This window comes from Colius striatus, unplaced genomic scaffold, assembly GCF_028858725.1.
Source record: "Colius striatus isolate bColStr4 unplaced genomic scaffold, bColStr4.1.hap1 scaffold_59, whole genome shotgun sequence".
NCBI classification, from domain to species: Eukaryota; Metazoa; Chordata; class Aves; order Coliiformes; family Coliidae; genus Colius; species Colius striatus.
Genome location: NW_026908533.1, coordinates 439,055 through 465,564, shown reverse-complemented (window position 1 = coordinate 465,564; position 26,510 = coordinate 439,055). Strand labels below are relative to the sequence as shown.

General features: G+C 56.2%; 2 protein-coding genes across 2 annotated transcripts in view; one reads left to right on the top strand and one right to left on the bottom strand.

Moving 5' to 3' along the window:
• Positions 1-14,349, bottom strand: part of LOC133629530 (scavenger receptor cysteine-rich type 1 protein M130-like) — a 36,641-nt gene extending 22,292 nt beyond the window's left edge. Inside the window, exons 1-14 of the mRNA XM_062020185.1 lie at positions 14,283-14,349; positions 13,047-13,361; positions 11,915-12,238; positions 11,449-11,757; positions 10,915-11,229; positions 9,970-10,296; positions 9,571-9,885; positions 9,014-9,328; positions 8,165-8,227; positions 7,759-8,077; positions 6,514-6,674; positions 6,121-6,216; positions 5,313-5,465; positions 4,973-5,121 (exon numbers count right to left, since the gene is read on the bottom strand). Coding sequence (XP_061876169.1) covers positions 4,973-5,121; positions 5,313-5,465; positions 6,121-6,216; positions 6,514-6,674; positions 7,759-8,077; positions 8,165-8,227; positions 9,014-9,328; positions 9,571-9,885; positions 9,970-10,296; positions 10,915-11,229; positions 11,449-11,757; positions 11,915-12,238; positions 13,047-13,361; positions 14,283-14,349 — 3,228 coding nt within the window. The remainder of the gene's footprint in view (positions 1-4,972; positions 5,122-5,312; positions 5,466-6,120; positions 6,217-6,513; positions 6,675-7,758; positions 8,078-8,164; positions 8,228-9,013; positions 9,329-9,570; positions 9,886-9,969; positions 10,297-10,914; positions 11,230-11,448; positions 11,758-11,914; positions 12,239-13,046; positions 13,362-14,282) is intronic.
• A 1,774-nt stretch (positions 14,350-16,123) lies between these two features.
• On the top strand, positions 16,124-25,806 carry LOC133629529 (DNA-(apurinic or apyrimidinic site) endonuclease-like). Its single transcript, XM_062020184.1, has 5 exons — positions 16,124-16,176; positions 16,796-16,853; positions 22,384-22,476; positions 23,468-23,654; positions 25,280-25,806. Exons 1-5 carry the CDS (start codon positions 16,124-16,126, stop codon positions 25,804-25,806), a joined length of 918 nt encoding a protein of 305 aa, XP_061876168.1.
• The last annotated feature ends 704 nt before the right edge of the window (positions 25,807-26,510 follow it).

Genomic DNA, 26,510 nt, shown 5'->3' with positions numbered 1-26,510 from the left:
AGAGGAGGCTGAGGGGTGACCTCATTCATGGTTGCAAATCCATCAAGGGTGGGTGTCAGGAGGCTGGAGCCAGGCTTTGCTCAGGGATGACCAATGATAGGACAAGGGGCAATGGGTATAAACTGGAAAACAAGAGGTTCCAAAGGAGCACAAAGAGGAATTTCTTCGCTGTTGAGGTGAGGGAGCACTGGAAGGGGCTGCTCAGATGGGCTGTGGAGGCTCCTTCTCTGGAGACATTCCAGACCCACATGAACAAGTTCCTGTGTGACCTACTCTAGCTGGTCCTGCTCTGGCAGGGGAGTTGGACTGGATGAGCTTTCCATGTCCCTTCCAACCCTCCAGATTCTGTGAGTCAGTGATTCTGTGTAACTACAAATAAGTGTGAGGCACCGGCGACAAGGGACTTGGATGAGCAAGCTCCAGAAAGGGAAACCCCAGCAAACAATTCACCATCAGCTGCTCCACCAGCTTCAGTCCAGTTGTGCCCATGAACCAGCACAGCCACACTCCAGGGTCCGGTCATGTTCAGTGAGTAACTGTGACGACTGGCTACTGAAACAGTGCGGTTGATTCATGCAGCAGATCTACAGGTTCTTGGGGATTCCTGGTGAGAGTGACTGTCTGCAGAAGAAAGCATGAGCAAAAAACAGATCTGTAAATAACAGAGTGAGAAGTTACAAGCCTGGCTATAAAAAGTTGAAGAGGAGTTACTCAGTTTCAGTCTCACCCAAGGCGTCCCAAGTAGGGGAGGAAGAGAGACCCAGTCCGTCAGTTGACCCTCTGGGTCAGAGGCAGTTTGTGAAGGAGCTCCCCTGACATGTTCATGATGGTGTCTTCCCCCAAATACCCTGCTTTTCTTTAACCCTTTTATACCTTTTTTCACCTTCAAGGTGCAGTTTGAGACACTCTAGTCTTAAGTACCTTTATTCAATTGGTGTAAATCCTCTTGTCTCGCATTTAAAGGCGCAGCTCGCAACCAATTCAGGGCACAGACTCAAGGAGGAGTGGTGGCACTTTGGAAGCTGGTGGCCTTTTGGGTGGAGGTGTGTTTTAGTATTAAAATGACATTAAAATGAGCAAAGTTCACACTAAGGACAGCATTTTGTCAAGATTTGACAGACGATTGGCTCAGGGGACAACAGTGCTGCTGATCAGTTCTAGAGGACCATCTGGTTCCCGGTATCGTCACACAGTCTGCCCACAGAGCCTCCGCTCTGCCCCACGCTGCGTGGCATTGGCAGGGAATTGCTGTGCTGTGGATCCCTCATATAGCAGCAGCAGCTGTATCCACCCTTTGAGCCTTAACGGGTGATACTTTTCCTTAATTCGTAAATAACATTGATTTTTAATATAAGTTTTAGTATGTGTCAATTTCTAGGCCACCAGTAATAATGCCACACTCCCACAGGAAAGCTGCTGGGAAGGGTGCACAGTGCTGGCTGATAGGCTACCCGGGGACCTACCTACCAGTGTAGGCAAGGTCTGCCTGTGCACTTTCTTGTAGCTCCCAGGTGTGGTGGCATGTCTTTGAGCAGCAGCTGCCTGTATTTTCAATAAGAGCCAGGCAGGCAAAATGCACGTCACTGGACCAGGCTGTGGAGGATATAAACCCTCAGCTTCCCAAGGCTTTTGGTTCAGGGACAGGTTTACCCACCATTTCCTGCCTTTGCCACATTTCCCACCAATCTCTTTACAATCTCATTAAATGTCTCAGAACTGTTTTCTGTTTCAGACTTGTTCCCAGCTACTTCAAGACCTGAACAGAATGAGTAGAGTTCAATTTCTGATTAATAAAATCTGGCTATTAGAGAGTTTAGTCTGTGCAGCCCCTCAAGACAGAGCCCTCACTGCTGGGATACACGGTGGGTTCCAGCACAGGAACTGGAGACACATCTGCAACCAAACATCCAGGAGAAGTTTCCATCATCCATTGGGACATTCACCCAACAGCAGAACAGCCCAACATGCAAGGGGCTCACGCCATGGTGTAGCCCACACCATGCAGGGCTGTGTCCTCACACCCACAGCAGAGCCCTGGCTCCCATTTCTGCCCTGCTGCGGCAAGACATCGACGGGCAGCTGCAAAAGCTGCCTGTGGAAATAAAACCCTGAGAGCGTGGCTGCTGAAGAACATCAAAATGCCCAAGAGGTGCATCAGGCTGCTGAGGCAGAAGGGACTGAGATGGACCTGGGTTGGCAAAATAACGGTGAATTATTTCTGGCCTGATGTGAATTATTTCTGGCCTGATGCAACGTGGAGGGATGGAGCTTACCGTGGTCACTCTCACACAGGTTGTTCATCAATGTGACATGGGCTGCAGCCAACCAAGCCAAACCAAGCTCAGCACCTCATTTTTCAGCACTAAAGCCACATTTTTAGTGTCCAAAACCTCATATTATGTCCCAAAGCTATACTTTAGGGTCCAAACTCCTATGTTTACAGTCCAAAGACACAATTTTTAGGCCCAGAACCTCAAATTGGGGCCCAAAGCCTCCTCCTAGGGCCCAAAGCTACATTTTTAGAGCTCAAAGTCTCCATTTTAAGACCCAAAGCCTTATTTTAAGGTCCAATACCTTATTTTGAGGACACAAAGCCTCATTTTGTGGGGCTCAAAGTCTTGTCTTTAGCAGTCAAAGTCCAATATTTTGAAGTCAAAAGCCCACAACTTTCATTTTTTCAGGACTGAATCCTCATTCTTGCTTTCCAGAATCTTTCCAGCTTCCAGAGCCTTGTTTTAGGTTCCAAAGTTACATTTTTAGCATCTGACCTGTTGTTTTTAGAATCTAAGCTGCATCTTGAGTGTCCAAACCCTCATTTATAGTGTCCAAATCCTTATTTTAAGGCCCAGAACCTCATTCTTAGAGCTCAAACCCTCATTTGTAGGGTCCAGACCCTCACTTTTAAGGCCTCAAAACCTCATTTTTAAGGCCCAAAGAAAGAAGTGAGAGCCCAACTCCTTGTTTTACAGCCCAAAACCTCCTTCTTGGAACCCTAAGTCTCATTTTAAACATTAAAATCTTCCTTTGGGGTCCTAAAAGCTCTGCTGTAAGCTCTAAAGCTTCCTTTTTTCCTTTTTTCTTTTCCTAAATCTTCATTTGTGTTTCCAGAGTCTGGTTTTAGACTCCAAAGAGGCATTTTTAGCACCTCACCACTTATTTTTAGCCTCCAAGATGCATCTTCGTTCTTCTTCATGGAATGTCATTCTCCTTGAAAGCAAGGACAAGGAGCAAAGTACCTTGAGAAACAGGCTGTGGTGGTTAGAAGGAATTAATGTTGAGGCTGAAGGAACACTAGCTTGGGATGACCATGAATCCACAGCTTCATTGTGTGAACCTGGTAAGTGGCTGATAAGAAGGGAAGCTCCTGCCTCAGAAAGCCCAAAGGCTGATGGTGCCTGAGGAGCGTGAAGTCAGCAAACATCTGCAGTCACTGGGGGAAAGGGAAAGGTGGCAGAGGGAGATGGGGAGCACCACCTCACAGCCCACCTCCCCAGGCAACAAACCCAGTTTTGCTGAGCTCTGCTAAGTTAGTTGTAAATTTTCTTTAAACTACCTATTTGATAAAATCACTTAAATTTGCTACTTTTGATAACGTTTCTATGACTGATGCTGTGACTCTGTGATGGAATCTGTGACTCGGTGACTCTGTGTCTGATGCTGTGGCTCTGTCACTCTGTGGTTGATGCTGTGACTTGGTGACTCTGTGTCTGATGCTGTGGCTCTGTGACTCTGTGGTTGATGCTGTGACTCTGTGACTCAGTGGCTGATGCTGTGACTCTGTGACTCTGTGGTTGATGCTGTGACTCTGTGATGGATTCTGTGACTCTGTGATGGATTCTGTGGCTCTGTGACTCTGTGGTTGATGCTGTGGCTCTGTGACCCAGCTGCAATGGTGTCAGTCTGGGAGCCAGGCCATGCCCGAGTGTCCAATCCTCCTCCCCTCCTGGCTTCAGTGCAAGAGATTTCCCTGCTGTGGGCAGCCAGGCAGGTGAAAACCCTCAGCATGGGAGAGGGACCCTGGCACTGCTGCCAGCAGCTCCTGCTTTAGGGGAGAGACACAAACATCTCCTGTGCCATGGAAACGTGTTCCCCTGAGCCTCCTCCTCATCCAGGCCAGGGGCTGGGCCACTGCTTTGGGCTGCAGCACGTGTCTCCTGGGCATCCCATCTCCATTGGCCTGGCCCTCCAGCAGTGCTGAGTGACAGAAAGGTGTCCTCAGCCCCTCTGCTCCCAGCCCCCTGCTCCCACACACAAATTCTGAGCCTGCACAAGCCCAAAGTGACATCCCTGTTGAGGCAGCAGGAGGGCAGAGGTGGGGGCTGGAGGGGAGCTGCACAAGGGGGTCCCAGGGCTGCTGTGGAACATCCCGAGCCCTGCTGAGGGAGGAGGCGGCTCTGCGGCTGTGCCCAGAGCGCTGGGGCTGTGCCAGGCCCTGAGGCAGCAGGAATGGCCCCCAGTGAGCGGGATGATGGCAGAGGGTGGGGAGAGGGAATCCCAGCCTGTGTGGCCCACATCAGGGTGGCGGGGAGCACAGCTGCCTCCTGACCCCGCTGGGAGCTGAGGAGATGGGCACTGCCACTGGGGCACGTGGCGGCACCTCCCACAGGGCCCTTTGTGCCGGCCCCGCGGCTGGCGGCGTGGCAGTGTCTGTGCCAGGGGCACGTGCCCAAGGGCTCAGGGGCTCCCGCGGCCCCAAAGCCCGACCCCAAACCCGCTGCCCCTGGGACGGGCTCCTTCCCAGCGCCACGAGACACCGCGACGCCTGCACAGGGAAGCACCGGCTGCGGGGCAACCCCCCGAGGCTTTTAATCACAACCACCGCGACACTGAGGCTCGGCACGAGGCCAAAGCCAGAGGAAACTCCTTCTGCCGCCCCTGGGTGCAGACAGTGTCCTGGTGCTCAGGGCTCTCCCGGCTGCTGCGGCCCCGTGGCAGCACTGCGCGCTCCCGTAGGGGGCTGTTGTGCCCCGACCTGCGGTGCCACGGCCTTGGTGTCCTCACGGGGACGTGCCACAGACACCTCTTGGGCATCGTCGTAGCCGCAGCTCCCCCGGGACAGGGACGAGGGCTCTCCTCCAGCTCCAGGGACCCCGGCGCTTCTGCGGGAGCGCAGCTTCGCCCCTGCCAGCAGCGAGGCAGGACGTTGCAGTTTCCCCTCCTGTGCGTCCCCCTCCTCCCTGCTCCTCACCACCTGCAGCTCCTGCTGCCAGCCCCGGCCCTTCCAAGGAACACTCCTTGGCAGCTTTGGACCTCACTAACAGCAGCGACTCGGGCGGCACCAGGGCCCTGCCGGCGCCACATTTCCCTCTCACCTCCGGCCGCGTCCCCGGGCCCTGGTCCCTCCTCCAGCTCCCCGGGCCTTTGCCAAGCTCCCTGCCCAGGGCCAGCAGCCTCCTCGGGCTCAGAAACCTCCCTGGCGTCATCGTAGCCATCCGCTGGGCCACCTGCGGGCAGGACGGGGCTGTCTGGAAGGAGAGGGGAGGCGCTGACAGGGACAAGATGTGTCGTGTGGAGCAGAGGGCGGGAGGATGCGCAGGGACACGGGACTGAGACCACAGGAGACCCCCCATGGCCTCCCCGTCTCCCACGGTGACACTCGGGGCCGCCTCGCTCCATCCCAGCCTTACCTGGAGCTGCTCCCACAGCATCCTCCTCCTCACTGGCCACAGGGGAGGGCTGCAGCTGGGGCAGGGACCCCTCTGAGGAGGAGCCTGGGGAGATACACAGTGAGTATCATGCAGCAAAGCCCCCACAGCTGCTGGGGAAGGGGAAGGAGGACTCCCAGAGCTGGGGCTGCACAGGGATGAGGCCAGCTGGGAATACACCCAGCTCCCCTTGGACAAACACCATCTATGAGAGACTGTCTCACAGCACAGTCCCTTCTCTCCCTCCCTCTCTCCCTCCATCCTCGGGGGTCTGGTGGTGGGCAGGAGGAGAGGGGCTGTCAGGATGGGACAGGGAAAGCTGGAGGGGAGGGAGCTGCTTTGGCTGGGCCACGACCCAGATGTTCCCTGCACAGCCCACATGCTGCAGGGCCTGGGGCCTGTGAAGGACCAGCCCTGTCTCGGGGCCAGGGGAAAGGGGCCTGCAGATGTGCCCCCAGGAAAGACCCGCACCCACCTGAGCTCTCAAACCTCTCCTGCTCCTTCCACACCGGGCTGTAACCGATCTCCTCGTACACGGCCTCGGGGAAGGGCTGCTGAGCTCTCCTGGAGCCTGGGCACAGGGGTAGCGCTGGCACAGGGATGGGCAGAGGGGCTGCAGGACCCCACCGTGCTCCCCCAGACCTGTTCCTGGGGCCAGCCCAGGGCTGCTCCAGCCCCACTGCGCTGCCCAGCCGTGGCTGCCACATCCCCAGGGAGGGCAATGGCGCTGCGCAGACGCACTGCGGCTGCTCCAGGCAGCCCCCAGCCTCATCCCCTTGGCTCTGCCCCTGCCCCTCGGTGCCACCCCACAGCCCCCACAGCCTCACCAGGAGCCATCTGCCCCCAGGACCGTTCTGCAAGGACCCACCTCTGCGCCTCAGCACTTGCCCGGCCAGGAGGGCCAGGAGCAGGCAGAGAAGGGCCCCCAGGACGATGCAGACGATGACGGGCACCGAGACTCTCCCGCCGCTGCTCACACGGCCTCGTGTGGGACCTGCATGGGCAAGAGCACGGAAGGGGCAGTGCCATCTGTGGCTGGGGAGCTGGAGGCAGCACCAGTCCTGGCTGCCGGCACACACGGAGCAGCCCAGGATCCAGCACTGGGGCAGCTCCCACCCTACTGAGCCACTTACAGCCCTCTCCAGCCCCTCAGCCCCAGCCCAGGGCCTCCTCCCACCACATTTGTGCCCCCCAGCAAGCAGCCCCTTCCCTCAGGCTTTGGGGCAGAGCCCAGCCCCAGGGATCCCCAGGGACAAGACAAGTTACCTGCTCGGGGTGGGGATGCTGCCGTCGCAACTGGAGCTGCAGGGGAGGAAAAGCAGAGCTGTGCTTCTGGGGTTGTGTGGGGATCAGGGAGCCCCCTCTCCACCACAGCCCCCTGTATCTGGGGCGGCCCTGAAACATCCCACAGCCCAAGCTGCCGCATCCTGCAGTGCTGCAAAGCCAGAGCAGGATGAGGCCCAGTGCCTGTGATCCGGGCAGCAGGTGAGATGACCCAGGGAGCCAGGGGCCAGCCCCAGGGCTGCTGGGCCCCACGGGCAGTGGCCGCGGGATGGCTGATTCCACTCAGGCTGCTGCCACTCAGCACCAGGCGCCTGCACTGCACAGGGAGGTTCTGGCTCTGGAGAGGGGGAAAACGTAGGGATAGCCCTTCCCAGGGACTGGGGGCTTGGAGCTTGATCCAGTTAGAAGGACACTGAGGGGTGATTGACAGGAGAGTGGATTGAGGTGGGGATAAATCACTTCTCCCGAGTAAGGAGTGATAGGACAAGAGGAAACAGCCTCAAGTTGTCCGAGGGGAGGTTGAGGTTGGAGCTGAGGCAGAACTGTTTCCCTGAGAGGGTTGTCAGCCCCTGTGCCAGGCTGCCCAGGGAGGTGGGGGAGTCCTCAGCCCTGGAGGGATCCCAAAGCCGTGGAGCTGAGGTGCTGGGGGCCATGGGTCAGTGGTGAGCTTGGCAGTGTGAGGGCAACACTTGGACTCCATGATCTCAAAGGACTTTTCCAGCCTGACGAACTCCATGAGAGGCCAGGGCCATGATGCCAGGCCCAAGCGAGCCCAAATCCCTTCCCCAACCCCCTGCCCCTGCCCCGGGCAGAGCTGCAGTCCCTGCACTCACCCGCGCAGCGCACGGCCGCGTCCTCCTTGTGCCGGCAGAGCCCACGGTCCCCGGGCCAGGCCCAGCAGTGCTGCAGAGCCGCCTCTGTGCCCTGACACTCCACCTTCTCCAGCCAGACGGGGCCCGTGCCCTCCCCAAAGGCAGCCTCGGGCAGGGCGGCCACGGCGGGCCCACAGCCCAGCTGCCTGCAGGCCACCTCGGCATCCCGCACGTCCCACGCGTCGTCGCACACCGTCCCCCAGGAGCCGCGGTGCCACAGCTCCACCCGGCCCGAGCAGCCGTCCTCTCCTCCCACGGCGCGGATCCTCTCCCTGTCTGCAGGAGGCACAGAGCTGCCAGGGCACCGGGACGGTGGGCACAGCCCTGCCAGGCCAGAGGGGCAGCAGAGGAGCAGCTCCCTACCTGTGCAGCTCGTGGCGTTGGGGCACGGGGCCGGTGGGGTTGGGGGCACTGCAGAGCGAAGCCCTGGAGGAGGAAACTCTGTGGTGAAGGGGCTGCTCGGGGGATGGGGCAGAGGAGAGTGGGGATCACAGAATCACACAATCACGGAATCCTAAGGTTGGGAAGGGACCTCGAGACCTCATCCAGTGCAATTCCCCTGCCAGAGCAGGGCCACCTAGAGTAGGTCACACAGGAACTCATCCAGGTGGGTTTGGAAAGTCACCAGAGAAGGAGACTCCACAGCCCCTCTGTGCAGCCCGTTCCTGTGCCCCTCACCATCACAGTGGAGGCATGGGCTGAGGCCAGTTTTATGAGGGGCTGGAGCACAACTCTGACTGGGAGGGGCTGAGAGAATGCGGTTGTTCAGGCTGGCAAAGAGGAGACTGAGGACAGACACGATCACTCTCTGCAGCTGCCTGGCAGGAGGTCGGAGTAAGGAGAGGATCGGTCACTTCTCCCAAGTAAGGAGTGATAGGACAAGAGGAAACAGTCTCAAGTTTCCCCAGGGGAGGTTTATATTAGAGCTGAGAAGAACTGTTTCCCTGAGAGGGTTGTCAGCCCCATTCTAAAGCTTCCCACGGAGGTGAGGGACTCCACATCCTTGGCGCAACCCCAACACCATGGAGCTGAGGTGCTGAGGGCCATGGGTCAATGGTGGGCTTTGTGGTGTGAGGGGAGGGCTGGGACTCAATGACTTTGAAGGTCTTTTTCAACCCAAACAATTCTGTCATTCCAGGATTCTCTGCCTTGGCCATGCCCAGGGGGAGCAGGAGCCGGGGTGACCCTGGTGCCTGGGTGGCTCCGACTTACCGTTGCAGGTGATGTGGATCTCCTCCCGCAGATCGACACAGGACTGCGGGTTCCAGGGAGCGGAGGGACACTGCCAGAAAGAGCTGGTTCTCTCCCCACACTGGATGTTGTCCAGCCAGGCGGGGCCAGACACCCTGCCATGGGGCAGGAGCAATTCCAGGGTCCCTGTGTCCCCGCAGCCCAGCTCCTTGCACGCCAGAGACACCGTCTCGAGAGTCAGCGAGTTGGAGCAAACGCTGCCCCACGTCCCGTTGTAGAAAACCTGCAGGCGGCCGGAGCAGCCGTCGCTGTTCTCCAGCCTCAGGGCCGTGAACTCTGGCAGGGGAGGGAGACGAGTCCCTGAGGGCCGCACACCGCTGCCCTTGCCGCCCACCCCCAGGCACAGCTGAGCTCCCCAGGGACCCCGGTGGCCCCGGAGCTGCCTGTGCCTGGCTGTGTGCAGGATGTGCCTGCGCAGGAGCTCAGCGGCAGCCCGGGCCAGCGCTGGCCGTGCCCGGCTCTCCTGCTGGCCCGGCCTCCCTGAGCATCAGCCTCCTGCCACAGCTCCTGCCACGCACCTGAGCAGACGGCTCCGGCGTCCTCTTTGTGCCCGCAGTCGTGCCGCCCCCAGGGCCCGGCCGGGCAGTCCCAGAGAGCGGCTTCGGCCCCGGAGCAGTTGACGCCGTCCAGCCAGATGTGCCCGGAGCCCTCCCCAAAGGCGGCAGAGCCCGGCGCCCGCACGGCCCCTCCGCAGCCCAGCTGCCGGCACACGACGGCGGCATCGGGCAGGTCCCAGCCGTCGTCGCAGACGCTGCCCCAGCTGCCCTGGGAGTAGATCTCCACTCTCCCGGCGCAGCGCCCGGGCCCGTTCGCCAGCCGCACGCGCCGGCTCCCTGCGGCGGGGACGGAGTCCAGATGGTGGCAGGGGCCGGCTGCCCACCCACCCTGTGCCCCGGGGGGCCCGTGGGGACACTCACCCTCGCAGACCACCCCCACGTCCTCCACGACCCCCTCTACCGCCGGCCTCCCTGGCCAGGAGACGTTGCAGAGGCTCAGCTGGGCCTCGTGTCCCTGGCACCGCACCCCTCGCAGCCCCACGGGGCCCGTCCCTCGCTCGGCCGTGGGCGGGTTGTAGGCCGTCTCTGCCTCTCCGCACCGCAGCTGCCGACACACCACACGGGCCTCCGCCACGTCCCACTGCTCAGACAGGACTCTGCCCCACGTCCCGTGCTGGGAGATCTCCACTCGCCCGGCACACCGGCTCCCTCCCCCCACCAGCCGCAGGGACCCGGAGCCCACGGGGCCTGCAGAGAGCAGACAATTGCCAATCCTTTCTGTTGGAGAAGCCCTTGAAGCTGCTGCAGTCCAAGCCCTCCCCTCACCCTGCCACAGCCATCACCACCCCATGGCCCTTACCACCATCAGTGGCAACAGGGCCCATGGCACTCTTCAGGGGGAAGGGCAAGGCAGGGGTTTTGTACTAAACATGACAAGATGGAGCCTTGTGCTGATGAAAAATATAAGCTAAGCTCGGGCCCTTTCTGCACTTCAGAATCACAGAAGCACAGTGTGGTGGGGGCAGGAAGGGCCCTGCACAGATCCTCCAGCCCAACTCCCTTCTAAAGCAGGTTCCCCTCAATCAGAGAGCACAATAACTTGACAGGTAGGCTGGGAAACATCCCAAGAAGGAGCCTCCACACCCTCCCTGGGCAGCCTGTGCTACTCCTGTTCCAATAGAACTCCGTGTGTTCCAGGCTGTGCCTGGAACCCCATGTTCTATCATGGACACCACACGGGCTCCTGGGGAAGCCAGGCTTTCTCCAGGGAGACATTCAGCCTGCTGCTGCCACGGGACTCCTTTGGGCGGCCACACGGCACCCCGAGGCCAAACGGGGTGGAAGCGGCATCTTCCCGGCGCTCACCTGAGCAGATGAGCGCGGCGTTGTTCCCGCGGGAGCACGGGGAGGCCCCCAGCGCGGTCACTGGGCACTGGCTCAGCCGGGCTTCAGTCCCGTCGCAGTGGAAGGAGTCTCTCCAGACAGGGCCGGGCGCCGGGCCGAAACGCTCTCCTCCAGGAATGGACTCGGCAAAGCCGCAGCCCAGTTGCCGACAGAGAACGTGGGCATCGGCCAGATCCCAGCGCGAGGCACAGAGGGTCCCCCAGGTCTCCAGCAGCTGAACCTCCACCCTCCCCTCACACGCTGTGCTGCCGTTGGCCAGCCTGAACCCTGCGTACTCTGGGGACACAGGAGGAGGAGGAGAGGGGCTGCCCTGGGGCTCCTGGGCCCGCAGCAGCTGGCACAGAGGCCCCAGGGCCAGCACGCCTTTGTCCTTGGGCGCTGGCAGCCTGCTGCACACAAGCCCGGCAGCCCTCCTGGCCCCACAGCCACGTCCTGCCTCTGCTCCCCGAGCCCCGGCACAGCCCCGGCCTCCAGCCCCCGTCCCGCAGCCCTTACGTGTGCAGGTGAGGACAGCGCTGTCCTGCTGGCTGCAGGGCCGCTCCCCCGAGGGCCCCATGGGGCAGGAGCTGAGCTGGGATTCATTCCCCACGCAGCGCAGCTCTCTGTCCCAGCTGGCACCCAGCCCTGCTCCAGAGGCAGCTGTGCCAGACACAGACAGGGCCCCGCCGCAGCGCAGCTCCCTGCAGGCCACAGCAGCAGCCTGGGCACCAAAGTGGGAGCTGCAGACGCCTTTCCACTGCCCCCCGGCATGGACCTGCACACGTCCTGAGCAGCGGCTCTGCCCTCCCACCAGACGCACGAATCCTGCCAAGAAACAATGTGGTGAGGAGCTGCCCCTGAGCTCAGCCTTCTCCTCTCCAGCCTGAACAGACCCACGCTTGCAATGTTGCCTCCTCAGGGGCTCCCTGAGGTTAGAGCCAATTCTCTTTCCCCAACTCACTCCCAAAGATCAACCCCTTACCTGAACAAATCACTCCGGCCTGTTGACTCCAGTCGCAGTCATGTTTACCCCATCCTGCATATTTGCAGTCAGACAGGGCAGACTCGGTGCCGTTACAGCGCACGTCAGCCATCCAGATGAAGCCAGATGCTTGCTCATAAGTGCCACGCTTGGAAGCTTGAAGGGCAGCCCCACAGCCCAGCTGCTTACAAACCACCTCTGCATCGGCCATGTCCCAGGAGTCATCACACACGGTGCCCCACTCGTGCTCTCGTCTCACTTCCACTCCCCCAGCACAGCGTTGGCCACCACCCGCCAGCCTCAGCTCCACAGCACCTTCAGACACTGACACAGGACCTCGTGTCTTGTCATTCAGCACTGGAGAGAAGACATTGATGCTCACCTTACTGCAAGCCAGTGTCAAGTAGTTTCAGAGAGTGCTGATGTCTCCCCTCAGCCTCCTCTTCTCCAGGCTCAACACCCCTATTCCCTCAGCCCCTCCCCAGCACCCTTGTGCTCCAGCCCCTTCCCCAGCTCCGCTGCCTGGCTCTGGCCACGCTGCAGCCCCTCAGTGTCCCTGTGGCAGTGAGTGAGGGGCCCAACACTGAACACAGCCCTCGAGCTGCAGCCTCACCAGAGCCCAGCACAGGGGGACAATCCCTGCCCTGGGCCTGCTGCCACCCCACTGCTGATATAAGCAAGGATGCCCTTGGCCTACTTGCTTCCCTGGGCATGCTGCTGGCTCCTATTCAGCCGCTGGATCCAACCCCCTCCAGGCCCTTTCCCTCCAGCAGCTTTCCAGTGTCTCTGCCTCCACCTACAGCAGTGCTGGTATTGGGGTGGCACAAGGGCAGGACCTGGCACTTGGGCAACCTCATCCCACTGCTCTTAGTCTATGGCTCCAGCCTGGCCAGGGCTCTCTAAAAATCTTTCTGCCCTCACACAGATCCACACTCCCACCCAGCTTGGTGTCATCTGCAACCTGACTGAGGCTGCGCTCCATTCCCTCACCCAGATCACGGGTGAACATGTTAAACAGAACAGACCCCGGCAGTGAGCAATGGGAACACGCTGATGATCACCAACCTCAGGGCACAGCCAGGTCCCTTCCCCCAACCCAGCCCCAAAGACTGACCTTGGGCTGACCCCTTACCTGAACAAATCACTCCAGCATCCTCACTGTGAGCACAGCCATGTTTGCCCCATCCTCCATGTTTGCAGTCAGACAGGGCAGACTCGGTGCCGTTACAGTGCACATCATCCATCCAGATGGGGCCTGATCCTGGCCCAAAATAGCCAGCATGGGCAGCTCCAAGGGCAGCTCCACAGTCCAGCTGCTTACAAACCACCTCTGCATCAGCCATGTCCCAGTAGTCATCACACACGGTGCCCCACTCGTGCTCTCGTCTCACTTCCACTCTCCCTGCACAGCGATGTTCACCATCCACCAGCCTCAGCTCCACAGCACCTTCAGACACTGACACAGCGCCAGTCAGAGCAGCCCCGAGCCCCAGCACTGCAGGGCTGGAGGAATCCTCTGTCTTGCTGCTCAGAGGACTTACTGAGACTTATTTGCACTCCTGGAAACTAAAGCTACATCACATTTTTAGAGAAGGAACAGTAGTGAGGGAATCTGCTTTGTCCTCTGCAGCCTTAGATGTTGGCAACACCAGGGGAACTTGGGACAGGGACGGGAACCCGATGGTGCCACGGACCTGCTGAGCTGCAGAGCTGCCCCCTGAGCCCAGTCACTGAATGCTACAGGCTGCTCTCAGTGAGCAACCAGCCATTTGGAAATGAGGAACCACCAGGCAAGTGTCAGGTCAGGCTGCCCCTCCAGGTGATGCAGGTTTAACTCAGTCAGTCTCCTCTCCCAAGTAACCAGTGAAAGGACAAGAGGAAACGGCATCAAGTTGCCCCAGGGAGACAATGGCCACGAAGGGACTGAAGGTGCTTCATGCTCTTTGTGTCTCTTCTCTGGAGGGCTGTTCTCGTGGGGTCAGGACTCTCCTGGACCAAGGGCTAGAGGAGCAGCATTCAATGCCCTGGGGCACCCCAGGGGTTTGCAGTGCCCTGGACATCTCTGGGGGCTGCCAGCACAGCCAGGCCATCACCAGCTCCAGGGGCACAGTGCTGGCAAAAGGCTGTCCCAGGACACGGGCTCTGTGAATGCAGCCAGGGACAGGCTGTCCTGAGCACTGGAGCCCTGCAAAAGCAGAGGCTCTCCCACCCAAAAGGGCACAGGGGAGGGCACAGGCTCCATGGACTTGAGCAGCTTCTGCCTCTGTCCTCAGGAGCACCCCAAAGGAACCCCATTCCCTGACAGATGCCACTGGGCACGCAGGTACCTGCTGGCCCTGGGCTGTGGGACAAGGGACCCGGCACTTACCCCTCCACAGCTGAATCCAGAGGAGCAGCCACAGCATCTGAGGGCAGCCCAGTCCCTCAGGGCCCATCCTGAGCCTCCTGCCTCGCCAGCACATCCCTGCTGCACCGCGCTCCCTGCCACAGCTCCTGAACCTCCCGGAGACAGTGGCCAGGGGAGGGCAAGTTCTCTCTGCAGATGCCAGCCCAGCTGCAGCAGGAGCCAATCAAAGCAGCAGCAGCACCTTTGGAGATATTATCAGGAGCTCTCTCCCCTGCCACACAGCCCAGGCCTCCAATGAACTTCTCCAGCACCGTTCATGACCATATTTGAGAGACGGCTCTGCTGCGGGGTCACAGCACTGTGCTGGGGGGTTGTCACCAGGCAGGGCCAGAGGAGCTGAGGGGGGGACCAGCTTTTCAGCCCCCGAACCACGGAGTGTGGAGCAGCAGCCCCAAGCATCTCCTCTGCTGGGCACAGCCAAGAGCCTGCGGTAGCAGCGTCTGAGCCATCCCCGTGCTGCAGGGCCGGGGTCAGGAGAGCAGGGAAACAGCCCCTGGCCCTGCTCCAGCCCCCTCTGTGCCAATGGAAGTTTCCAGAAACTCCTCACAGGAGCCACCACTGCAGCCCCTTCCCCAGGACCAGCCACGGCTCCACACAAACCCACAACAGCTTCTGTACACCATGACCCAGGGCAGGTTTGTGGCTGAACCAGCAGCAGCACAAGCCCCCAGTCCCAGTCCCCCACATGTAGCAGTGAAACTCCTGCCAGCTCAGCAGGGGCTGGAGCAGGGTGTGAGGTCCCGGCACCGACGGCACCTCGTGCTCTGGGGCCCGGCGCAGAGAGGCCACGTGCCGTGCCGAGGCCGTCCCAAGGGCTGGGAGGTGCTGCCCCTGTCCCTGTGAGGCCGAAGGAGCAGCCCTGGCAGGAGCAGTTGCAGTGGGGTTCTCTGGGGGGGCCCCGCGGGTCTGTGCCTGGGCACGGAGCCAGGAGGAAACCACCAGCTTCCTGCCCGGGCGCTGTGGGGGGAGTGAGGCCGTGGGGGCTGTGGTTTGTGCAGCTGCAGCTGCAGCTCCCGGTGCATCCACACGCCCCAGGGGAACAACGGCTGCAGCCCAAAGCAGTGGCCCAGCCCCCGGCCTGGCCGAGGAGGAGGCTCAGGGGAGTACATTTCCATGGCACAGGAGATGTTTGTGTCTCTTCCCTAAAGCAGGAGCTGCTGGCAGCAGTGCCAGGGTCTCGGGGTCACAGAGCCACAGCATCAAACACAGAGTCACAGAATCCATCACAGAGTCAGAGTCACAGCATCAAACACAGAGTCACAGGGTCACAGCATCCATCACAGTCAGAGTCACATCATCAAACACAGTCACAGCATCAAACAGAGTCACAGGGTCACAGAATCCATCACAGAGTCAGAGGGTGACAGAATCCGTCACAGAGACACAGAGTCACGGCATCACAGAGTCAGAGCCACAGCATCAAACACAGAGTCACAGGGTCACAGAATCCATCACAATGTCACAGAGCCACAGCATCACAGAGTCAGAGCCAGAGCATCAAACACAGAGTCAGAGTCACAGAATCCATCTTAGAAATGTTCTAGAAACTATAAAATTTAAGTGATTTTATCAAAGTTATTTTTAAGTAAATTGACAAGATTTTAGAGCTCAGCAAAACTCGGCCTCCTTTGTGAAGCTGCTCCCAGAGGGAAGAACATCAATTGGAAATCAGGCACCATGGGATGAGAGAGAGAACCAGGGGGACTGTTCAGAACTGAGCACCTGCAGGCCATGAAACAGCCAAGAGCAATGTTGGCAGCAACTGCTGCCAAGGAAGAAGAAAAGAGTTTGTGAAGTTATCCATGAAGCTGCTCAGTGCCCTGAAGCCCTGCAACATCCTGGTCCAGAACACCAGGTAATTATTTCCTTTCTGGTCTAGCCCACCAGGTAATCAACAGCTTAGCTCAGTTATTGCCAAGTGATTTGGAAATGTCTATACATGCGTGTAACACGTGCCATAAGGGACCAATGTCTCCAATGGTCTTTATCTCTACAGGGAACACAAGGGAGATTCTCGCAAACCCCGTGGTCATGGAGTAACATTAGCTGCAGTGCTCATCTCTCCTGTGAAGCCATCTTAGACATGGCTTGTGACTGAATATTGGCATCTTGTAGCCTCCTTCCTGTATTTGCCTCAACAGAAATTCCGAATAGAACAGAAATTGTCCCCACAGATTACATGACCACATAAAATCTGGAAACAAGGTGGTTTGAGGCCTAAAAATAGCTTCTAATATCCATCCCACTTCTGTTCCCTTAGCAGGGTGTCTCCATGGGTGTCACCTTGTTTTCCTTTCCCTCATAACTGGAGACCTGATGGTCTTTTTGTCCCCAGTGGTCTTTATCTCCACAGGAGACACAGGTTGACACACCTGAAGTCTGCTGGTGTGCCTTTTCTTTCAAGGAGAACTGAGTGGTCCAAGTTCCATCACACATGGGTCTGGCCCATGACAGGCACTGTTCCCCTGGTGCAGAGTCACTTTGGATCATGGTGCCACCATTTACAGAGGTGGAGTCATTCCCATAGAGACCGTAAAGCCCTGGCTACTGGACCCAGACACTGGATTTCACCATCATCTGTGCAACAAGTCAAAACCCCTGATTTTGTGGTTCTTTCAGCTCTCTTGGCTTCTGCTGCCTTTCCAAAGCTTTGGCTTTGGTGTCATCCCGACATCCTTGGACAAGGTTTTGAAATTCCTCCCTTCTCCCCCTGCTGCCACCTCCTGGCTGCTGCCTTTTTGCCACGGAGCTCATTCAGCCAGGTCAGACAAGCAGTTTCCTTCAATGGTTGCTCCTCCTCATGGGTATTTGGAGAGGTCATTCTTGACCCAGTGCTTGTGCTCCTTCACCCTCCAGAGCTGCTTCCAGTGGCACCACTCGAATCGGGGGCTGTGGATCCTGATGGTGGCTGTTGTAACTTCTCTCTCTCTGTCTCTCTTCTTTCTTTCTCTCCTTTCCCCTACAATGTTGTTTGTTGTGGGTAAAATAAAGTGGTTTAGCAATTGACTCCGTTTAGAGTCTTAATTCTGTTCCTGAGAGCATACAAAACCTGACCACAGTCACCTGTTTGATTGGACATCACTCAGGAGTGAAGCCCAGCCACCTCCAGCCACCCAGAATTGTCTGAGCTCAGTTGGAAAGCAACGGGGTTTAACTGCTGCCAAATTAAACCCAGCAGGGGATTGTTAAGTGTCTCTGGTAGCCCAAGTGGTGCAGCTCATGGACAATGACAAGGGGGCTCCCTGGCTCAGGGATGTGTCTGGTAGTCCAGGGAGATCAATTGCCAAGTGTAAAGGGCTGGGGACAACCCTGGTGGTTGGTAGCCAAGGGAAGGTATCTGGTAGTCCAAGAGGCTCAGTAGCATCTGGACACAGACAGGGGTGTTTCTGTGGATCAGTAGCCCCAGGGCTGAATATGGTAGTCCCTGGGCTCTGCAGCTCATGGACACAGATGGGGGTTCCCTATAGGTTGGCAGTCCAGGAGAGGGGTTTGGTAGTCCAGGGGGCTCAGTAGCCTGTTGACACAGATGGAAGGATCCCTGTGGCTTGGTAGCCCACGGGAGGTGTCCTGTAGCCCCCAGAGTGTATTAGTGCATAGACACAGGATGGGGGAGTGTCTCTGTAGGTTGGTAGCCACAAAAGGCTTTCTGGTAGTCCCAGGGAATTAAATTGCCAATGAGCATGAGATAGTGGAGGCTCCATGGGTCAGTAGCCCAGAGGGAGATCTGGTAGCCCAAGGGGCACAGTAGCTCATATACATAGACAGGGAGACTCTTTGTAGGTCAGTAGCCCAGGAAGGGTGTCTGGTAGCCCAGGGAGGTCAGTTGCCAAATGGAAAAGGCTGGAGGGATTCCCTGTCAGTTGGTAGCCCAGGAGGAGTATCTGGTAGCTCGAGGGTGTCTCTGTGGGTTGCTAGCCACAAGGGGTTGTCCTGTAGCCCAGGCGGTTAATTGCCCATGGGCATGTGATGGTGCAGTTTTACACTTTGGGGCTTCAAATGAGTCCTAGAATGATGCTTTGTGTGGTCAAACAAAGATTTGGACCCTGTGTTCTGGTTTAGCAAGGAGCAGCTTTTGGCTTAGTAACAGGGGGAGCGGGTTGCAGTGAAGACCCGAGAAAGAGTTTGTGGACTCTCCCCCGGCTCCTGGGTTCACACCCACCTCCGCCCGGCTGGGCCAATCTGGCGCCTCTGCGATCATTATTTAGGGGACAGAAATTCGGAATGCGAGTCAGGAGGTGTAAGAGTGATACAAGATGGAAGCGACCACGGACCCTTCAGCCAGAGAAGGAGGAAGGAAGGAGAAGCAACAGACCAGAGACCCCTCTGCAAGCCGTGGCGAGAATGCAGCTGTGCCCCTGCAGCCTCTGGAGATCCATGGCAGGACCGAGAGTTCCCAGCAGCTCCGTGTGAGTGAGCCCGGACGGGAGAGGGACTGTGTGGGGAGGGGCCATGGCCCAGGCCGTGCTGGAGAGCCTGCACGCCGCAGAGCAGCCCCACACGAGAGGCAGAGACGAGCTGCAGCCTTTGGAGTCAGTGGGCATCGGAGCAGCCCGTGCAGGGCTGCCATGCGTGTGAGTTACCCCACGGACTCGCAAGGAGGACTGGTGTGGAGTTCACCCGTCCTGAGGAGGGACAAATGGCAGAAGCTATCGGGAACAGGCTAAATGAAACCCCCACTGCCTGCCCCCCCGAACCGTTCAGGGGGGGACAAGGTAAAAACCCCGGGATCAGGGCTCTGAGCCAGGGAAGAGGGGAGGGGTGGCAAGAAGGTGTTCTTCAAAAGGCTGGTTGGACTCTTCATTGATGTATTGCTCTGTGTTGTTTCATTTTGGTTATGTTTTGGGTTTTTGGGGGTATGTTTTAGTTGATGTTGCATTAAATTGGGGTTTTTTTCTGTTTTAATCCCCAAACCCAGTAGCCTGGTCTGTTTTGTCCTGAACCTTCAGCGGCAATTAAGCTCTCCCTGCCCTTGAGCAATCCTCAGATCTTTGGTACTCACCGCTAATTATGGTCTTTGTTCCCTGATGGGCCTAAAGCAAGACAGGGAGCTACAAGAAAGCAGAAAGGCAGACCCCAGCTACATTAGGATGTAAGTCCCCATGCAATTTATCAGCCAGCATGGTGTCACATTTGCAGCTGCTGTCGTGTGGGAGCTATCTTCAATCCAACTCACTTGGACTGCTAAATTGGAATTGAAAGAATATATGCCCTCCCTTGACTTATACCACTGTGTATGAGAGTTACAAGAAAGCAGGAAGGCAGACCCCAGCTACAGGAGTAAGTAGATCCCCATGCACTTTAATCAGCCAGAACTATTTCACATTTGCAGCTGCATTCCGGTGGGAATTATCTCTAATCACACTGACTTTCACTCCTTAACTCCCATTGGAAAAATACAGACTGCCGGTAGAGGTTATACCACTGAGTATGGGAGCTACAAGAAAGCAGGAAGGCAGACCCCAGCTACAGTAGTAAGTAGGTCCCCATGCAGTCTATCAGCCAGCACGGTGTCACATTTGCAGCTGCTTTCCTGTGGGAGCTATCTTCAATACCACACTTTTTCTCCTCAGCTCCCATTGAAAAAATACATGTGTCAGTGAAGTTATACCACTGAGTATGGGAGTGTTGTGGTTTGGCCCAGCTAGCACAACAGCACCACGACAGTTTCTCGGTCGATGCCCCCATTCACCCCCACCCTCGTTAAGATGGCGGAGGACCCAGCGAAATGGGAGTAAAAAGATAAGCAAGATTGTTGTGGATTGAGACAAGGGCAGGGAGGGCTCACTGTCAATTATGGTTCTGGGCAAAACAGACTCTAGTACTCAACTTAGAGAGGAAAGTAGGAAAGTTTATTCTACAAGAAACAGAACAGAATAAAAGCAAAAAGGGAGTAGGATGATGAGAAACCAGCACTTTAAGATCTCCCTCCCCCATCCCTCCTTTCTTCCCGGGCCCAGCTCACTGCTCCCGATATCTCTACCTCCTCCCCCCCCAATGGCTCAGGGGGGCAGGGAGTGGGGGATGTGGTCAGTCTCTCACAGATGGGCTTTGCCGCTTCTGTCTTCTCAGATGAGGATGACTCCTGGCATTCTTCCCCATCTCCAACACGGGGTTCCTCCCCCGGGACACAGTCCTTAACAAACTTCTCTGGTGTTGGTTGTTCCCAGCAGCTGCGGCTTCTGCCCATACAGGTTCCCTCACACGGGACACAGTCCTTGGTAAATATCTCTGGCGTGGATTCTTCACCACGGCTGCAGTTTCTTCAGTTGCAAGGTCCCTCTCTCGGGACAAGGCCTCTTCTAGGCATAAGTTTAATGAGCTGCTTTGTCGTGGGTTCCTCCCCACAGTTGCAGCTGTGGATATTGGGTCCCTTCCTTCGGGACAAGGCCTCCTCCGGCCAAAATCACTGTCCCTGGCTCGGGACCTTTAATGAAGTGAATTGCTGCCCCTGGTCCGGGGTCAGCTTTAGCAAAATGAGTCTCTGCCCCTGATACGGGCTCATTATCAAAATGAGTCTCTACCGCTGATGCGGGGTCTTTAAAGAAATGAAAATAAATCTCAGCTTCCCCAGTTCTCTCCATAGAATGCAGGGGAGTCTCTGCTACAGCAGACCTCCTCCCTTTCATCACTGACCTTGGAGTCTGCATGGTTGTTTCTCTCACCATTCCTACTCCTTGCACCACCACCAGCCAGAAGAAGAGAAAAAGGGGCAGAAGAAGGAAAAGAAGATGGAAAAAGACACCTCCCCTTAGGGCTTCTTCTTAAAAAGTGATCGTGGAGGCGTCTAATTGGCTCAGCCCCAGAAGAGAGCCTTTTCTGAGCTGGGGAGAGTTGTGAGCAACTTCTTGCAGGAGTCATCTTTGCAGCCCCTTCCCCCATACCAGAAAAGGCTGTCATGTCAAACCATGACAAGTAGTAAGTAGGTCCCCATGCAGTCTAGCAGCCAGCACGGTGTCACATTTTCAGCTGCTTTCCTTTGGGAGCTATCTTCAATACCACACTCTTTTTCTCATTACCTCACATTGAAAAAATACATGTTGTCGGTTAAGTTATAGACTTATAGAGGGTGAGAGGCACCAGTATAAACCAGTATGGACCAGTACGGGCCTGGTGGGGCTCCCAGTAACTTCCAGTTACCCCCAAACCACCTCCCAGTCCCTTCCAGTAGCTCCCAGTCACTCCCAGTCACCCAGAACCCCCTCTCAGTAGCTTCCAGTAACCCCAAAGCCCCTCCCAGTAGCTCCAAGGAGCTCCCAGTCAACCCAAAACCCCCTCCCAGTAATTCCCAGTGACTCCCAGTAACACCCAGTGACCCAAAACCCCTCTCCCAGTAACTCACAGTTTTTCCCAGTAGCTCCCAGTGACTCCCAGTAACACCCAGTGACACACAAACCCCCTCCCAGTAGCTCCCAGTAACTCCCAGTGACCCCAAACCCCCTCTCAGTGACTCCCAGTAGCTCCCAGTGACTCCCAGTTACCCCAAACCTCCTCCCAGTGACTCCCAGTTGCTCCCAGTGACTCCCAGTGACCCACAAACCCCCTCCCAGTCCCTCCCAGTTGCTCCCAGTGACCTACAAATCCCCTCCCAGTGACTCCCAGTGACTCTCAGTGACCCGAATCCCCCTCCCAGTAACTCCCAGTAGCTCCCAGTAACTCTCAGTGACCCCAACCCCCCCGCAAACCACCCCAACCCTCTTCCCAGTCCCTCCCAGTAACTCCCAGTGCCCTCCCAGTACAAACCATACGATCAAGTGCCCCAAAACCACCCCAAATCCCCCTTAAACCACCCCAAATCCCCCCCAAACCTCCCCAAACCACCCCAAATCCACCCCAACCCCCCTTCCCAGTCCCTCCCAGTAACTCCCAGTGCCCTCCCAGTACAAACCAGTACCGTCAAGTGCCCCAAAACCACTCCAAATCGCCCTTAAACCACCCCAAAACCACCCCAAACCACCCCAACCCCCCCCCAAACCACCCCAACTCCCTTCCCAGTCCCTCCCAGTAAGTTCCAGTGGCCTCCCAGTTTCTCCCAGTAACCTGTACGTCCCCCCCCCCGCCCCAGGACACGGCGGAAGACGGGCGAAGGTTCAACTTCAAGGTGACGTCGTGGAACGTGGACGGTCTCAGGGCCTGGGTGAAGAAAGGAGGCCTGGAGGTGGGTTAAACTGGGCTGAAACTGGACCAGACTGGGGCGCCCCAGAGAAATGGGGCTGGAAAGGACCCAAAAAGGGGGCATTTTGACCCAAAAATGGGGTGAAAAAGGTTCAAAATGGCGGCTGAAATGAGGGAAAACGGGGCAAAATGGAGCCAAAATGAGGCCAAAATGGGCCAAAATGAGCCCAAAATGGGTAAAAATGAGCCCAAAATGAAGCTAAAAATGGGTCTTGAAGTGGTTGAGAAGTTGGTTCAAAGGAAGGGAATGAAAATGGGCCAAAAATGAGGGATTTTGACCCAAAAATGGGGTGAAAAAGGCTCAAAATGGACCGGAAATGAGGTAAAATTGGGCAAAATGGAGCCAAAATGAGGCCAAAATGGGTCAAAATAAGCCCAAAATGGAGCTGAAAAGGGGTCTTGAAGTGGTTGAGAAGTTGGTTCAAAGGAAGGGAATGAAAATGGGCCAAAAATGAGGGATTTTGACCCAAAAATGGGGTGAAAAAGGCTCAAAATGGGCCCAAAATCGGCCTGAAATGAGGTAAAATTGGGCAAAATGAGGCTAAAATGGGTCAAAATGAGCCCAAAACGGAGCTGAAAATGAAACTGAAAATGATTAAAAAATTGGTTAAAGAATGGAAATTAAAATGAGCCAAAAATGGCCCAAAATAACCCCAAAATGCCTCAAAATGGCTCCAACAAAGGCCTAAAAATGGTGCCTGAAGTGGATGAAAAAAGCCTTAAAAAAACACTTAAAAGTGACTCAAAATTACTCAAAATGACCCAAAATGGCCCAAAAAAACCTCTTAAACACAGATTCAAAGAAATTACTCAAAAAATGACCCAAAAGTGCCTCAGAACGACCCAAAAATGCCTCAAAACCCCCCCACGAAATGGCGCCCGCCAAGAGACTCAACATGGCGCCTGAAATGGGCTCAAAACGGCCCCAAAACTGCCTCAAACCGCCCCAAAACCTCCCTTTCCCCCACCCCCAGTGGGTCCAGGCCGATGCCTCCGACGTCCTTTGCCTCCAGGAGACCAAATGTGGGGCCGAGTTGGTGCCAGAGGAGCTGCGGAGCCTCGGGGCCTTCCCTCACCAGCACAGCCCCAGCGACCGGCCCAGCTACAGCGGCGTGGGGCTGCTCAGCAGGACCAAACCCCTGGCTGTCACCTATGGCATGGGTGAGTAGCCAAAGCTGGGGCGCTGCTGGCCGTTTCCAGGCCCTGGGTGGCCGCCACAGGCTCGCGGGAGACATTTTGAGGCCTTCAGTGGCCATTTGGGGCCTTAAGTGGCCATTTGGGGGTCTCAGGAGGCATTTTGAGGCCTTAAGTGGCCATTTGGGGCCTTAAGTAGCCATTTTGAGGCCTTAACTGGCCATTTTGAGGCCTTAAGTGGCCATTTCGGGCCTTCAGTGGCCATTTTCAGGCCTTAAGTGGCCATTTGGGGCTCTCAGGAGCCATTTTGAGGCCTTAAGTGGCCATTTGGGGCTCTTAATGGCCACCAGAAGCTCTCAGGAGCCATTTTGAGGCCTTAAGTGCCATTTGGGGCCCTTTAGGAGCCAGTTTTAGGCCTTAAGTGGCCATTTTGAGGCCTTAAGTGGCCATTTGGGGCCCTCAGGAGCCATTAAAGCCACGAAAGTGACATTTTAGGCCTCTAAAGCCTCTTTTTAGGCCTCTAAAGTGACTCTTTAGGCCAGCAAAATGACTTTTTAGGCCAAAAAGTGACTTTTTGGGCCTCTAAATTGACTTTTTGGCCAGTAAAGTGACTTTTTAGGCCTCTAAAGTCCATTTTTGAGCCTCTAAAGCCCCTTTTTGACCTCTAAAGTGACTTTTTAGGCCTCTAAAGCCCCTTTTTGGGCAATAAAATGACTTTTTGAGCCATTAAAGTGACTCTTTTTAGCTACTAGAGTGTCTTTTTAGGCCTCTAAAGTGACTTTTGGGACACTACAGTGACTTTTTGGCTAAAAAAGTGACTTTTTAGGCCTCTAGAGCCCCTTTTTGGCCACTAAAGTGACTTTTTGGGCCTCTAAAATGACTTTTTGGCCACTAAAGTGACTTTTTAGGCCTCTAAAGTCCATTTTTGTGCCACTCAAGTGAATTTTTGACCTCTAAAGTGACTTTTTAGGCCTCTAAAGTGACTTTTTGGGCCTCTCAAGCCCCTTTTTGACCTCTAAAGTGACTTTTTGGCCTCTAAAGCCCCTTTTTAGGCCTCTAAATGTCTTTTTAGGCCATTAAAGTCCCTTTTGGCTACGAAAGTGACTTTTTAGACCTCTAAACCCCCTTTTTGAGCTACTAAAGCCCCTTTTTAACCTCTAAAGCCCCTTTTTGGGCCCCTAAAGGGACTTTTTTGGCCACTAAAGGACCTTTTTGGCTACTAAAGTGACTTTTTGAGCCACTAAAGTGTATTTTTTGGCCACTGAACCCCATTTTTGACCTCTAAAGTGACTTTTTGAGCCTCTAAAGTGACTTTTCAGGCCTCTAAAGCCCCTTTTTGGCCACTAAAGTGACTTTTTGGGCCACTAAAGCCCCTTTTTGAGCTACTACATCTTTTTTTAGGTACAAAAGTGACTTTTTAGGCCTCTAAAGTCCCTTTTTGGGCCACTCAAGCCCCTTTCTGAGCCAATAAATCCCCTCTTGACCTCTAAAGTGACTTTTTGGCCTCTAAAGTCCCTTTTTAGGCCTCTAAAGTGACTTTTTAGGCCATTAAAGTTGATTTTTGAGGACTAAAGTGACTTTTTGGGCCTCTAGAGCCCCTTTTTGGGCCCCTAAAGCCCCTTTTTATCCCCGTCTGTGTGTCACCTTGCCAGGTGACCCCGAGCTGGACGCCGAGGACCGCGTGCTGACGGCCGAGTTCCCTGCCCTGCGCGTCGTCTGCGTCTACGTGCCCAACTCCGGGCGAGGCCTGGGCCGCCTGAGCTTCCGGCAGGCCTGGGACGAGCGCTTCCGCTCCTTCGTGTCCCAGCTGGACCGGTCCAAACCAGTCGCCATCTGCGGCGACCTCAACGTCGCCCACCAGCCCTTGGACCTGAGGAACCCGTCGGGGAACAAGAGGAGCCCCGGGTTCACGCGGGAGGAGCAGGAGACGTTCAGGGAGCTGCTGGGGGCCGGCTTCCTCGACAGCTTCCGGGTGTTTAACCCCTCGCTGCCCAATGCCTTCACCTTCTGGACCTACCTGAGCGGGGCCAGGGCCAGGAACGTGGGCTGGAGGCTGGATTACTGCCTGTGGTCCCAGAGGGGCAGGAAGGATCTGTGCAACAGCAGGATCGAGCAGCGGGCCCAGGGCAGCGACCACTGTCCCGTGGGGATCTACCTGGCGCTGGAGGGGGCAGGCTGAGGGGCAAAAATGGGGCGGGAATGGGGCAAAAATGGGTCAAAATGGAGGGAAATGGGGGGAAATGGGGCAGAAATGGGGCAAAATGGGGTGGAAATGGGGTAGAAATGGGGCAAAATGGGGTGGAAATGGGGTAGAAATGGGGCAAAATGGGGGGAAATGGCTCAAAAATGGCTGAAAATGGGGGGAAATGGGTCAAAAATGGCTGAAAATGGGGGAAATGGGTCAAAAATGGCTGAAAGAGAGATAAAATTGGAGGATAATGGAATAAATGGGTCAAAAATGGGTCAAAAATGGGGGGAAATGGGTCAAAATGGGTCAAAAATGGGTCAAAATGCATCAAAAATGGGATAAAACTGGGAGATACTGGGATAAATGGGGGGAAATGGGTCGAAAATGAGTCAGAAATGGCTGAAAATGGAGGGAAATGGGTCAAAAATGGGGGGAAATGGGTCGAAAATGAGTCAAATGGCTCAAAATGGGTCAAAAATGGGGGGAAATGGGTAAAAAATGGCTGAAAGTGGTATAAAATTGGAGGATAATGGAATAAATGGGTCAAAAATGGGTCAAAAATGGGGGGAATGGGTCGAAATGGGTCAAAAATGGGTCAAAAATGGCTGAAAGTGGGATAAAATTGGAGGATAATGCAATAAATGGGTCAAAAATGGGTCAAAATGGGTCAAAAATGGGTCAAAATGGGTCAAAAA

What these genes read in the sequence shown, in the direction of transcription:
- LOC133629529 (XM_062020184.1), top strand. Translation starts at nt 16,124, where the DNA reads ATGAAGCTGCTCAGTGCCCTGAAGCCCTGCAACATCCTGGTCCAGAAC. An exon ending in ATCCTGGTCCAGAACACCAG is followed by an intron (nt 16,177 to 16,795) that starts GTAATTATTTCC and finishes CCCCTGGTGCAG; the next exon opens with AGTCACTTTGGATCATGGTG. An exon ending in GAGTCATTCCCATAGAGACC is followed by an intron (nt 16,854 to 22,383) that starts GTAAAGCCCTGG and finishes CCCCCGCCCCAG; the next exon opens with GACACGGCGGAAGACGGGCG.